Source organism: Gallus gallus, chromosome 1 (assembly GCF_016699485.2).
Source record: "Gallus gallus isolate bGalGal1 chromosome 1, bGalGal1.mat.broiler.GRCg7b, whole genome shotgun sequence".
NCBI lineage: Eukaryota > Metazoa > Chordata > Aves > Galliformes > Phasianidae > Gallus > Gallus gallus.
Window position 1 is genome coordinate 20,395,506 of NC_052532.1, and position 14,510 is coordinate 20,410,015.

The window sequence follows — 14,510 nt, forward strand, 5'->3', positions numbered from 1 at the left end:
AGAAAAGAATAACATTTCTCCCATTCATCTACAAAAGTTAACGTTGTGATTGATTATTCTTGAACCAGCAATAAACAGCCAAGGAGACCTCACAGCCACTCTGTGAAGTCTGCAGTGTTACGAGGACACGTAACCTTTCTGTGATCCCGTGCCAAGGTTTATCCTACTCCAGTGAGCGCAGACCACGGGTAGCGCGGTTTCCATTCTCAGCTATTCATCACATTAATGTGATGTCCTGAGACTCAGGCCTGGCCACCACACAAGCACACAGTGGTATGCTTAAAGCTGGCTCCTATCGCTCCTATTTGTTTAAAACTTCTTTAAACGGCTTAAAACAAAACATGCACTGAAGTGCAATATGAACACAAGGTTTTAGATCAAGCAGGCTTCACCGGCGTCCTTCATTCCGACTGCCCGCTGCCTGTCATACAATGCAATCCGGATCAGTATCAGAAATAACTGAGCGACCTGTGGTGCTAACAAAGACCTGAGCAATATTCTTGTAACATTCCAAGCTTACTGATTCAGGCGAAGACAGTTCTCATTAACACAGGGCGACTCCATGTTCCTTTCCAGCACTTCCCATAATCTCTGCTTTACTGTTTATTTTTCTGAATAGTAAAGTTACTTCTGTCTGTACATCTCAGTGCACACTTCATTTTGCTTGTGCTTGAACCACGCAGAGACACACACAGACACAGGGACTGAGTTGGATTCAGTGACTTGTGCTGCTTGTAACACTACTTTATTTCTGAAGTACCATTTCTCATACAAATTACACTTCTTGCACACTGTTAAGACTGTACAAAATGACAATGATTTTCAGAAAACAGCAGAGTTCCATTAGTGCCTAGCTCCAAAAAAAACATCAAAAACATGTTAGTACAGGGACACTCATAAAATTGCAATTAAATTATTTAAAACAAGAAACAATTTAAAAAAACAGCACTAAAAAGAACAAAACATTTGCTCCAAAAAGAGAAATTCCCAACACATATCCAGAGTTCATCTATGCAGATGAGCTATGAAATGGCTAAGAAACCTGCGTACATTGCACTCATTACCTGGGACCTGATTATCATGCTACTTAACGTAGCCACCTGACACCTGAGCAAATGGGAGGTGCATAAAACCATGACTACCACTCAAGTACAACATAACTGTTAACCCACAACTGTAAGCTCCATCCATCCACGCTGACCTGAACTGCTCACCCAAAAGGCATACTACACACCTTCGTGTCTTAGGCACAGCCCTGAAAACCTTCCTGATCATCTTACTCCTAACACTTCAAAACACATACATCATCAGGACAGAACTCACTTTCTCTTTTTATATTTTTATATCTCTGCTTTGATCAAGAGAACTGACTTTGAGGAAATTATTTATACAAGCAAAGATCATTCCTATGAATACAGCAGCAAAAGTAGTCTGCACACCTCACTCCAGAGAGTGCTGGATATTCCCTGCTCCTTGCAGAATTCTGCTTGTGTGTAGGTCTCTCTGAAAGTAATGCCTCCTGTTTATTTCCATAGAAATTATCAGAGATTCAAACAGCAAAAAGACACTGTTTGACAGAACAAATTCTCATCCATAAAACACCATTTTTCAGCAGTCCCCACCATTGCCTTGCTTTGCTCTACAGAACTACTGCACCTTTATGAAAGCAGTTCACGTGGTCAGGGGCTGTCATTAACAGGCCGTACTGCAGTACTGTCCCCAGGACAGAAACAGTTACAGTTCTACAGACTGGACAAATTCATCACAGAACTGACCGATCAGTCCCTCTTTCAAACAAAAGGAAACTGGCAGAGAACAAAAGGGCTTTGCTACCACCAAAGACAGAAACAGTGGCATTTCCAGGTATTTTTAAATTGCACAAACAATTACAAGCAGTGAAAATACCTGAAATCAGAATCTCTGGGAGTTAAATACAAGTTTTGCCCTGACTTCACCCCAGGAACACTGCCATAAAATCCCAGAAGCCTACTTCTATGAAGTCTAGTTTTCCTCACTCTCCATTCCCGTGCATTCTTTACTTGGGCCCTACTGCTAATCCCCTTTGCCCTGGAAAACTCCACTCTCCCCTCCCAGGCCATTAACTCCTCCGTCACTGACAATTTCCTGTCCTGCTCCCATTTGCTGGCATTTACCTATTCTCTGCAGGTTTGCTAGCTACACTCCTAATTCCTATGGTGGAAATGTCCAGACCTGTCATCTTTGCAAGGAACTCACTAGAGTGAAGCACAGTGGTGCAGTGCATGCTGCAGAGCAGTTCCTCAAGCAGCCCTCAGTGGCTGTCCCCAGACACACGCAGACCCCACATGCCACCTGTGCACTCCAGTATTCGAGTGACACTGATCTTCCAGCAGCTCCTGGTCTCAGAAAACGCGCCCAATAAAATGCTGAGATGTCTGCCTTGCTCCCACAGGCCTTCTCTTTCCAGCCCCCATTTCAGTACCTCTGTCTGTTCACATCACCCAGACGTGTGCTGAGCTGTCACCCAGCTGTCCATCTGCCCCAACAGGGTGATGTCTGTCCATGCTGTTGCTCTCCACTCTGTGCCCAGAGGCTCTGGGGGGAAGTGGAAACCTGCCGTCATGCAGGCGACACAGCCAGGATAGGAGGCAGCTCCAAGAGACTGTGGAGATACCTATGGCGCTGGCGTATCTGACACAGGCTCCAGCATAGAAACAAACCACAGAGGAAGGGTGAAATGGGGACGATGAAGAGGTTTTCCAGCTGGGGCACACCCAGATCTCCCAGATCCAGGGGAAGGAAGGGAGCAGGAGGTGACAATGGCCAGACCTGGGGAGGTCTCAGTGCAGGGCGGTAATGTGAGCAGGGACGCGGACAGCCATCAGGCAAGCCAGCACGATGCCGACGACCTGCAGCACCGCCAGCCCCAGGGCAGCGGTGGCAATGCAGAACATGTTGCTGCTGACGAAGGCCGAGACCTTGCCGAAGCAGCCCTCCGGGTGCAGGCCGCGTGTGCCGGCCGAGCTGAGTGAGCAGCCCCGCCGGGCCCGGCAGCAGCTGAGTGGCACCGAGGCGTTCTGCTGGAGCGCCCAGGGCGAGGCGAGCCAGTCCCGGTAGCTCTCCACACCGCAGCAGCCCAAAGTGCGCTGCAAAGCGTCCAGGGCGTCCGCCTTCCCCTCGTCCTCGCCATAGGCGCTCAGGGCCTGGCGCAGCCCCTCGCGGAAGCCCCGCGCGATGTCCTGGCGGTACAGGAGCGCCGAGAGCCCCGCGGTCAGCCCGGCCAACAGCACGGCCGCCAGGAAGACTCCGTAGGTGCGCAGGAGGCCGCGGTGCTCGGTGGCGGCGCTGAAACAGCCCAGGAAGGCCCAGACGATGACGGCGGTGCCGGTGGCCAGGAGGATGGCGGGGGCGCTGGGGGAGTCGCTGGCCGACAGCGCCAGGTAGCCCCCCAGCCGCACCTTAGCCCAGAGGCCGACGATGAGCATCGTCAGCCCCGCCGCCCAGAAGACGAAGCTGAAAGCCATGAGGGACAGCTTCAGCACGGTCATGACGTCGCTGAGGGGCCGCGACCTTCGGCCGAGGACGGCGGTCTGGGAGCAGAGCGCGTCGCGGCGGCGGGCGGGCTGCGAGTGGCGCGGCTCTCCGACCCGGCCTTTTTCAGCGCCCGGCGCGGGGGCGCGGCCGCCGGCGGCGTTTGGCGGCGCTGCGGGGCTCGGCGGGCGGACCGCGGTGCCGCGCAGAGGGCTCTTCCCCTCACGCGCGGTCGTTCCCCTCAGCGCGCTCTGAAGCGCTGAGGTGTTTCTGCGTTAACCTCCTTTGAGAGGACGCTTGAAAGAAATAAGCTTTAAAATGTGTACCGGAGCGTTAACTGACGATGCAGTCCGTAGTCGTTCATCTGTCTCAGTTTGCCCGGTTGGAAACTATTTTCCAGCCTGCCTGACCCTGTTAAATACTCACCTGATTTTCCCCACACCATCACGCTGAGCGCCAGGAAAGGCATAAAATGCCCGTGGAGAATGTCCTTGAGTGCTGTGTTACAGGTGGCCCGTGCAAGGTCTGGCACGAGAGTGCCCTTTACGTACACCAGCTCTGCAGTGCAGCCTCATGGCTAAAGAAAATCTCCTACATGCCAGATGAGAAACAGCAGATGAGAAACTAAAGCAAGCAGGATCGCCGGCAGTGATAGCAGTCGCCTCCCTGCCGCTATTTGCACTGACTGATGACTCTTTAGCACTTCTTGTCGACACCAGGAGAGGTACGTACTGCTCCTCGGTGTGAGATTTCATACCATCTTCTGCAAACAGAAATGACTCAAAGCCACCTCAAGACACAAAGCTGACCTACGTATGTCTTCAGCAGCTCAGGAAATTAGTTTGGTTGTATACTGACGTGCTATCAGACTGCCATAAATGTTTGCCTTGCTTAAAAAAATAATACTTTTAAAGAAATTTTCTAATGAAGTGCTTACTATGATTTCACAGGCTGGTGAAGGATCTGTAACCTGTGCAGCTTGCTGGATCACTGTGCACTTCAAGCTATCAGTCTCTTCTTTTTTCCTCTAAGGTCTCATCCTGAGACAGTCCTTTCAAGTATCCCTCGTAAAACTTGGAGTAAAAATGAGGTTTTTCATTTGTGTATACTGTAATCACTCCAAGAACTTAGGTCCAAGAAGCCTGTTTATATCTTTATCAACTCCTTCAGCACTGTCTTCTTGGGCTTAATTGTGTTCTGATTGTAATCTTTGTGTGGAAGTTGGATAAAAGCTTTTTGTTAGTTTCTGTTACAGAATGGAAAGAAAGGAGATGCCTTTTATATCAGTTTACTATGTTCCATGAGAAAGTTACAGTTGTCAAGGCATCAATGCAGCATAATCATCACTTATCTATCCTTAATTAGTGGCCTCAATAATTTAAGTAGCAGGGACTTTATAATTCCTGCATTTACAGGTTCTCCTCTTGCTTTTTCACAAGAATGAACTCTCCATCAGTTATTTGGCAGATCTGCTCTGAGCTACTTCCTTTGATTCTCAGATCTTCTCAGCAGCATCCAAGATCTTTACATCAAGATGATTCAGAAATGATGATTCCCTGCTCTGAAAGTACTCCACAGTATACAACATTTCATTACCCACTTTGGCACTGAATCATGTGGCTAATATCCTCAGTGAGGAGTAAAAGCTCACGACAAACTAGAGGTTGTCTGGTCTGGCATTTGATAACCAGTAGCTAAAAGTTCGTGGTTTTTACAGTTTCACACCTAACGGAAACCTGTCTTGTCAGAAGGAGTGGTAATGCATTGGAACAGACTGCCCCTGGAGGTGGTGGAGTCACCATCACTGGAGGTGTTCAAGAAAGTGTAGATGTGGCACTGAGGGACATGGTGGTGATGGGTCGATGATTGGACATGATGATCATAGCGGCCTTTTCCAACCTTAATGATTCCATGATTTTATGATTCTAAGTTGGGTGGCTCTGAAGGTGACATTTCATGAAGAGGCTTTCCTCTGAAGCAGCAGGTCTCTGTTGGCCCACCAGGTGTCAGCCACGCAGGGAAATGTCTTTGCTGTCCTTGGAACGGGCCCTTTGTTGGAGAGTTGCCATCCTACGGCCACTTGTTTTATTCTCTTAGGATTTCACACATTTTAATATCAGTGTTTTTCCTTTTGAATCCTTGAACTGCTGGCTATCCACCTCTCAGCATTACCCACTGCAGTTGTTTTTTCTTATCTCACGTGGCTCTGTGTACTTTCTCCCAGTTCTTTCTCACAACTTATTTTTTTCAGAAGTTTCTCAGAGCTGGTGCTGTCAGAACTAGGTCTTGCACTGCAGACAGCTGAAACCTGTAGAAGGGCTGCACTGGCTATGTTGGACAGTCCTGGTGAGGGGCTACAACCCCTTCCCTATGGGGCAAACTGGAGAGTTTGTCTCAGATTTGAAGATCTGAAGTTTAGAGATTCACAGTAAAGAAAGCAGATAAAATGCTTTTGTTATTAATTTTCCTTATAATGAAAGCAACTAGGCAGGGTGGGATATCTTAGGGTGTATTGTGCCATGCAGGAACAGTCAAAGTACAGGGCGTGTGAGCAGATCTGTCACCACCCAGCCTCCTCTTGGAAATCTGAAAGTGACTCCTTACAGAAGTTTTGTGATCTATTGGTGCTATTATGAGTATTTAATGCATACTGACTGTTAGTTTCACTGGCAGTTAAGTACTGAACTTCCTCCAGAAATCATGTTAAGCATTGCAGGTTAGAAGATGCCAAATATCAGTGCTTTTTAAAATTAGGGTTAAATGGGTATATAGGGCCAAATTCTTAACATTCTCATAAGCTGGAACAGTACTGCCACTGGAACAGTAAAAGAAGCAGAATTGGGCTCCGTGAGTGTACATGAAACTGTGTATGATAAAACAGCTTCAGTTATAAAAAACAGTGATAATAGAATTGCTTTTTCAGACTGACAGAATCTGCATCTCAGTAAGAAAACTTTAAGAATCTCATAAAAATTTTCCTGTGGACAAATGTTCGTGATATTGCATGTGCTATATGGACTGACCGTTTAATAAAATAGAAGTGATATTCCTTTACATGGCATCTTGGAATACAAAGTGCTGTGGGCTCAGAGATGCCCCACCAAATAGTGAGAGCAGCAATAGCAGTTATCAAAGTGTGGTTACAAACACTGACAGCAAATTTGGTGAGATTGACCTTGGACAATGCAAACCAGTATATTTTAGGGAAAACTGTTACATACCAGAAGGAAGAAAGCTGCCAAACAGTGAGTGTGAGGAATGTGTGGGTGATAGCAGAGATCTAATTAGGCTGCACTTTGCAATACTATTTGGCACAGAAAAGCAGTCTGCTTGAAGCATAGGTTTTCCTCTTTACTACAAGGTTAGGTAGCTGGGGCTTCTGCCATAACAGTATGGGCAGTAGCTTCAGAAACAAAGAAACATCAGTGTCGCTTCACAGTTTACTTCTGGTGTTTGAGAGTTCTCATTCTCATTGGAAAATCAGAACTGTTGTGGAAAATGTGTTCCCTTGTTTTAGGCCTGTCTCGAGTGTTGTAAATCATGACAAGGTCTGAATATACCCTGCTTGAACTGAGCTGTGATTTACATGTTTCAAGATAATTGTCTTTTCTCCACAACAATACTCCTTATTTCTCTCCCAGCACTTACTTCTTTTAATAGTGTTCTCCGTGGTTTTCTGCTTGAGCTCCCTCCTCGGGAGAGAGAATTAATGTGAAGAGAATGCATAGATTTCCCTTGAAAAATGAAGATTGCTGGTGATAAATTAGATTTGGAATTCCATGGGTAGCTGCTAATACCAGCTAAATTCACAAAAGGGATGAAAGTATCAACTTCTGAACTTAGATTCCAAAAACTCCACTCCCAGCTCCCACTGGCAATCTGGGTTTGGATGCTGTTTCATATTCCTAGTTGTGCAGTCTTCTGTATGAGATCCTTTACACTTGGGGTAACAACCTGGAATCCTGCTCTCTCCTCTGTCTCAGGAGATGCACAAAATCAGCTCTTCCTCTTGCCATGCTGTCTGCGTCAGTTTGTGCAGGTCTTCTCAAGGACACACTGGTTTAGCAACTAACGCAAAGCAGAGGGGAAGAGAAGTCCTTTCCCCACCCTTCGCTTTTTTTTCCAGCAACTTTGGGTTGTGAGCACCTGCCTCAAATATGGAGACCCGAATTCAACTTCTTTTGCTACTGGAAGGAAGTGAAATAACACTTTGTGTAGGAAGGCTGAAAGAGCCATGCAGTCCTGCTGAAGTTACAGCAGCATACTGTTGATGCTGTAACCACTGATGGGTATTTTCTTGTCCTGTGATATACTTAAGAGCTCAATAAATACACCACAAGAACATCTCTTTATGTTAAAGTCTGATTTTGTGATGTTCTGTCATGTCAGATATCTTATACCATAAATCCCACTTAATTCAATAGGGAGAGTGGATATTCAGTGTGAGGAAAGTTATCAGAATCAAGTGAATGAAATGACTTTTATGTAAAACTGAGCAATACCTTAATTCTAAGTTGAAAGAAATGGGATAATAGTCATAGCTTTCCACTCCTTCCCAGTGATTGCTGTGCAACATGAATCTGGTGCAAGCCTAGGTGGGATGAAGAAAGCAAATGGACTAGGAGGAAGAGAGAATTTCTCCTTGATCTTCCCATTAGCTCTGGGAAGGAAATGTGTTAACTCATTTCCAGTTGCAAGTCCCTTTGGGTAATTAGAAGATTATGGAACACCACGTACACCTGCACCCTCACAAACCCCTGATATGAGAGGAAATATTGGATCAGCTGCTGCTGTCGGTTGCACAGACTGTGATACGTAGCCTGCACAGACCAGAGCCACAGCATGGTGTGATTACAGCTAACCAGCATATCTGAGCAGGAAACGTCTTCGCCTGAAGCAAGTGTGATCCCAGGGCAGAACCCAGCCTTCTGTTTCTTGGAATGTACTTTACAGAAATAGTAATAGCAGCAGCAGTATGTTTTTCAAACTGGGCTAATTTTAGGAACTAAAGTATACAATCTTTATTGTAGATCAGCTACTTTACTATTAATAGCAAGGATCAGAGCTCCTTTGGATTAATAATTAACATCTAATGTGTTTTTTAACCTTAAAATAAAAGACAGAATGTAATTTTAGCTGCAGCTTCACAGGAGTTCCGAAGGGCATCATGACCCATGCCTTGGGCAGGTCTCAAGGAAAATTCAGTGCACTTTCCATTTAGCCCACAGAAAGATATGCTTACATGCTGAACATCAGGTATGTTTCAATGCTAATGTATCTACATAGCATGCAGGCTAGATGGGTGGGAAAGACTGACAAAATACCGTGTCAGAGGAATTAAAAAATAAGCTTCTCATTTCAGATAGCAATAGGAAGAGAAGCCAAGCTTAAACATTGTCAGATTTTATGCCTGAATTTAAAAACATCTGAATATATTATTATCAATACTCAATTTCCTCTTGTTGAACTCGATTCTGAAGGTATTAAGTATTTCACATTCTGGGATTTATATAATGTATTTCTGACAGCAGTCAGGTGTACTTGGCAGATCATTATTCATATAACACTTGCCTACACTACTTATCTACACTTATCAATAAGAATTTCCATGGATAAGGGGGACTTCCGAGATCTGCAGCAGCAAAAAACTATCCCACCTTTCACTTGGTTGGTATAATTTTTCATCAGTTTTGCTGGCTTTGATGATTACCATGCTTCTTTAAAACCCATTTTCTGTTCCCACCTTATCTTAAACAAATGCCATAATAGTAATTATGACAACATTCTTTCTGCCACATTTCCAGGCTATGACAGATAATGCTATCCCAGGCAGAGGACAGTGTGACCATGCACTCTGTTCTGAGTAGCTGAACAATGCCATGGGGCACAGACTGTTATCTCGGGGTCACTGTAACCTTTGTCCTTACTGAGGTGAACAGTTATGGAGCTCCTATAAAGCAGCAACATTAGAGCACCAGAAGACTTTCCAAGCCTTGGGGTCCAGATCCATGGGCTTTTACAGCTTCCTTGTATTGTCACGTGGTGTGCTGTCCTCAAGCCAGCATCACTCTTGCCTCTTGTAAAGGTCACAGGAAGCCTTATTTAAAGGAAACAGTCCATGTGCAAACAGTGCCTCACATGAGGATCATTGCCTTTATCAAGGCGATGTTGCACTACTCATAAAATGATCTTGTTTGCCTATATGCATGAAGCACTCATCAGCATGATAGCAAATAAGAGGATTACAAGCAGTTTACTTGGATTTTCTTACAGGAAAGACTGCTGACTACTTTCCATTTCTTGAGACAATTTTTGTGTGCTTTTAAGGTTACTATTCTTCAGCTACCCTGGGCTGAAATTTTCCATGGCAGGTATTTATCTGAGTATGAAATATACATGCATATATATGTATATATATATTTCACTTCCAGCAAGAATGGTCCCACACTATTTTCCTCCTTTAGAAACAGTACTTCAGCCATCTCCTTATAGCACTTCCAGGTTTTGGACTAGAGACTTGAAAGCTGGCACAGTTTAGGAAAACACTGTGTTAACAGCACTGATACTCTTAACTCACTTGCAGAGCCTTGGAGCTGATAGCCAGGCAAGTTGATTGCAGCACTGTGACTGTGCACACAGGGAAGCCACTGCACCATTTAGCCCGAATTAACTTACTGTTTGCTTCAAACATTCCCCTGGGGTGAAGGGAGAGCAGGCAGCACCCTGCTCTTTCACTCCTCAGCTCAATTTGTTGCAGGACAAGCTGTTGCTCTTTGTGCAGATTGCAAGGCTAACAGTGCACTCATGAGGAGGAAGTAATTTAACAGAAAAGTCCCATTGCTGCATCTTTTCAATACAACCTTAAATTAAAGTTCTGGACCCATCCTTTTAATCCTTGTACACATATCTCACATTAACATGAGCAGTGATTTTCAGTGATTCATAACTCTGCATTGATCTTTAATTCGTTTATTTACATATGGTGCGATTACACCAAAAAGGTTCTCATAAGGTCATATGGCTTTCAAATCTGAGGCAGAATAGTGTGTGCTAAGGATTGCAAGTTGGCTTTAGTCCAGACTTTTCTGCTCTGTGGCTCCAATCCAGACTGTTATTATTTGAAAACAGCACTGCGTGGATTAATTGTTTGTGTGTAGGAACAAGACTGTCTATAATAGCTCCATTGTCTCTCTTTGTCTTCCAGAGCCTACTGGCGTTATGTTCTAATGTGGGACTGCTGGTTATGTCTGGTGAACAGAAACGTTCAGTGGTGCCACTCTAGGCTCCCTTACTGGGGCACATCCCTGGTTTGCTGCTTTCCAAGCCTTCTCTGTGAAGCAGCAGAAACTCTGGTTTACCTCCTGGGCTGCAGCATCAGTCCCTGGAGAAGGGAAGCCCAGTGCTGCTTTCACATAGGCCTGGCTGTCACATCAGCCCAGCGCTGCCCGCTCCGCGTGCCTCCCACACAAGTGACCTGGAACACAGCCCTGTGCTGACACAGCTAACAGCTCCTCTTGCCCAAGCTCACTCTACGCTGTGGGAAGGGGGAGAAGAAGAGGAAGAAGCAGAGGAAGAACAATGGGGCTGTAGGCCTCGGTCCCATCAGCACCATCCGGTCCCACATGGCCACACCAGGCTGCATGCCTGCCTGTGTTGGCCTGGGCTTAGAGCACCGATGCATTACCTGCAGCCATTGGCTTTCCCCAGCGTCACTTCACGGGGCCACGAGTGACGGACTGGCCCCAAGCACAGTAAGTAGGTTAAGGCTAAACTGTGAAGTTCAGAAGAGGCTGAGCTAAATCCATTGTGCAGCCTGGCTCATGCGATTTCCCAGCTCAGCTTTATCAGAGCAGTACTATCCACATGCAGCATTTCGTGGCCTCCGATGCAATGCTGAAGGAGCAAATCTGAGAGCATCTCAGTGCTGCTGGGGGTCATCACCCTCAGAAACTGATCAGCACTCATACCTCAGCACTGATACCACGCTGGCTGGCAATCTTCTAACACGGTTATCAGCAATGTCTGCCTGCCCTGGCCTCTGTGTGAGGAATGAACAGGCTGCATCCCTCCCAGCAGCAAAGTACGCTTTAATCTCCCTGTCAGCAGACTGCCTGCAGTGCAGATGATGCCCCCTGTTTTGGAGAAACATAAATACTCTCCGTACCGCTGAGCTCAGCGATGAAAGTATATCAAAGCTGGCCTTAGGATGCTCGTCCTGAGTGATAACAGAAGTGCGGGTGTGAAAGGCAAGAGGGGAACCGGGGCCGCCGCGCAGCCGGAGGAGCGCTGACGGCAGGGGACCGCCAGAGGGCGCTACAGCCCCGCGAGCCCGGCGGCACCCGCTCCCCGCCTGCGGACAACGGAGCCACCGCGGGTGACAGGGAAGACACGGAGCAGCACAGCCACTTTTGTGCGCTGAACGGGCAGCGCCGCACCCCGGCTGTGCCACACTCTGGCCGTGCCACGCAGCACCGGCCCAGCGCCGCCGCTGCTGACCAGAGGCCGTGACTCGGGAGGTAAATATTCGTTTGGCTTCTGTAGGCTGGTGAGTCTTAAGGCATGAGGATGTTTGAACAGGTGAGGGATGCTGCAAAGGCATGGGAACGGTTTGTCCTTCATACCTGCAGCGAGGAGTGCGAGGATACCGCGCCTGCATCCAAGCGTTGGGTGCCTGGACGACTTCCTGGTGCTAAGGGTTTTTAACAGGACTGTTTTGTGTGAATCCTTTGTTACTGCGAGTTCTTGAGAGCCCGTTGTGAACGGGAGAGACAAATGCCCGCCCAGTGCTGCCTGCAGCCTGCCCTGGGGCTGATGCAAATGTCTCACAGGCTCTGTGTTCAGAGGACACAGAAGACAACAGAATTGCAGCTAATGCCGTGCTCACTGCTACTGGTTCCTAAGGAGAGGAGGAGAGAGAAGAAGAGATAGGGAAGCAGGATGGTGGTAGTGAAGAACAGAAGAGGGCAGGGAGAGGTGTGCATCCTCTTCTGGAAATACCTATGCCTCAGAGCTACATGAAGGAGCCTTTCTGACTCTCCACTCATTCATAAAATTACCTCAAATGTTCCGTGCTGTGCCTGATTCAGTGAGGCTCAGTTTCAGTTAAAGAAAAATGCATTTAAAATAGATTTGAAACACTAAGAAATCCATGAAACAACTGCTTTCTTAACTATGGGCATCCACCCCTGGCCTCCAAGTAATCCCATGGTAACAATGCCATTTAAAGAAGATACACTAAGTATTAAAAAACAAACTTTTAAGAGCCCGAAGTATGTGTTACAGTAGGTCGCTCGGCAGACACCAGTGACCCACCTTGTAATTGTAAATTAATTGGGCATTCAACTACAACAAATCTTAGCTAATACAGACCAGACATGCAGCCATGCACACTCCGGCACTGAGGCCACAGCTGTGAGCAATGCCAGCTGGTTCACTGCAGAGCTCTGGCACGAGGGCACCTCAGACCACCCCAGCATGCCTGCTGGCCCCTGGCATTGCTGGCTGCAGCAGGACCAAGGCCTTTTCTGTCCCATGAACTTCCCATCTCTGTGTCCTTCATCTCTGAGAAATGTTGTATACCACAGAGCAGGCAGAAACAGCACAGGCACTCCTTTGGCATTGCTTCATATTAGCAGAGACCTGCGTCTTAGCATGGTCCTTGTAAAGGCATGTTCAGCTACCTCTGCTCTTGCTGAGCCAGCAGAGGAAGCAGAGCCTGAAGCAACTGTAAGTGAAAGTGCTGCTACTGTTGACACAATCAGGGTGCAGCATCATGAACTGGAGAAGAAGCAGGCTTCCAGGGTTCACGCTATGCCCCCAAGCAGATGAATTGCCAAATCAGATCAGATCAGGCGAGGTGTTTTCTGCAGGCTAAGACAGTGATCCTCAGCTCCGAACCAAAAGTTATCTGCGGATCTTTGCAGCTGAAGTAGTGGCAAGCTTGGGAACATGTCTGCAGTCTACTAAAGGGCTCGCAGTGTTTGCACCATACAGGAGTGGTGTTGTGGCAGGAGAGACACTTCAGATGTACAGCTGGAATTGAACACAGTGCACTGCAGATAACAGGTTAGACATCTGCTTGGTACGTGCTTTAGTCAATCGCACAGCTGCCTGATCTGTGCCTGCACAGCAAGTTGAACCGTCACCACGCCAAACGGGAAGTGAGAGCCCCATCTGCCCCAACACGTCAGCACTCCATTTCCACGTGCCACGTACTTTCAGACCTCAGCCCTATCCCAGAGTAGCGCTGGCCAGGATATGTCCGTGGAGTAAGATACTTAAGAAAGGACCAGAAAACGCACCTCAGTTCTAGTCAAACCATACCGATAATACACTTTGTGCTCAGATGCAGTGTTTGGCTATGACCTGTCAGAAACAGAGCGCAGGGCAGAGAAAGCTTCAGAAAACGATCACCACCTGTCACCTCCTGACGTGTCTTCCTTGAGCAAGTTTTTGTGACTGGTGGAACACGGGTATGCGTCCACGAAGGGATCTGAAGCATCCTCGAGCACAGGCTGCGTTTAAACAGGTCGTGCAGCGCGGCTCGTTCAGGTTTGGCGGGTGAAGCATTAACACCCAGCAGCTGAGGAAAGGCCGCCGGCAAAGACAAAGCGCGGGAGGGAGGCGCGGGTTCTTCGCGCTTCCACACACGCTGCGGCCGCGTCTCGCCGCGCTTCACCCCGCAGTCCCACGCGGAAGGGCCGCGCCCACCCCGCACGGCAGCAGCCGGCGGCCCGAGGCAGGAGGCCGGGATGGGAGCTGCCGCGGGAGCGACGCCCGTCACCCCGCCTGCCTTCCCCCCGCGGCGGGCCCCGCTCCCAGGGTGCCGGACGGACCCGCGCAGCGGCCGCAGCAGCCACGCACGGAGCCCTTCCACGGGGACGAGCTCGGGCGGCTCCGACCGAGCGGAACCGCGGCCGCGCGGCGCTCATCCCGGCCGAGCCCGAGCGGAGCCGCGCTCTCTGGGAGCCGTAGTCCGCCGCCCTCCGCCGCCGCCGCCT

The 14,510-nt window shown here is 48.0% G+C and overlaps 2 protein-coding genes across 2 annotated transcripts in view; one reads left to right on the plus strand and one right to left on the minus strand.

The window, feature by feature from the left end:
• Positions 1-709: 709 nt before the first annotated feature.
• On the minus strand, positions 710-12,008 carry LOC429348 (tetraspanin-7-like). The gene has a single exon (XM_040706856.2). It carries the CDS (start codon positions 3,525-3,527, stop codon positions 2,820-2,822), a length of 708 nt encoding a protein of 235 aa, XP_040562790.1. The 5' UTR covers positions 3,528-12,008; the 3' UTR covers positions 710-2,819.
• Positions 3,639-14,510, plus strand: part of TRABD (TraB domain containing) — a 43,212-nt gene continuing 32,340 nt past the window's right edge. Inside the window, exons 1-2 of the mRNA XM_046934606.1 lie at positions 3,639-8,766; positions 10,715-13,778. The gene's annotated coding sequence lies outside the window, so the exon portion shown is untranslated. The remainder of the gene's footprint in view (positions 8,767-10,714; positions 13,779-14,510) is intronic.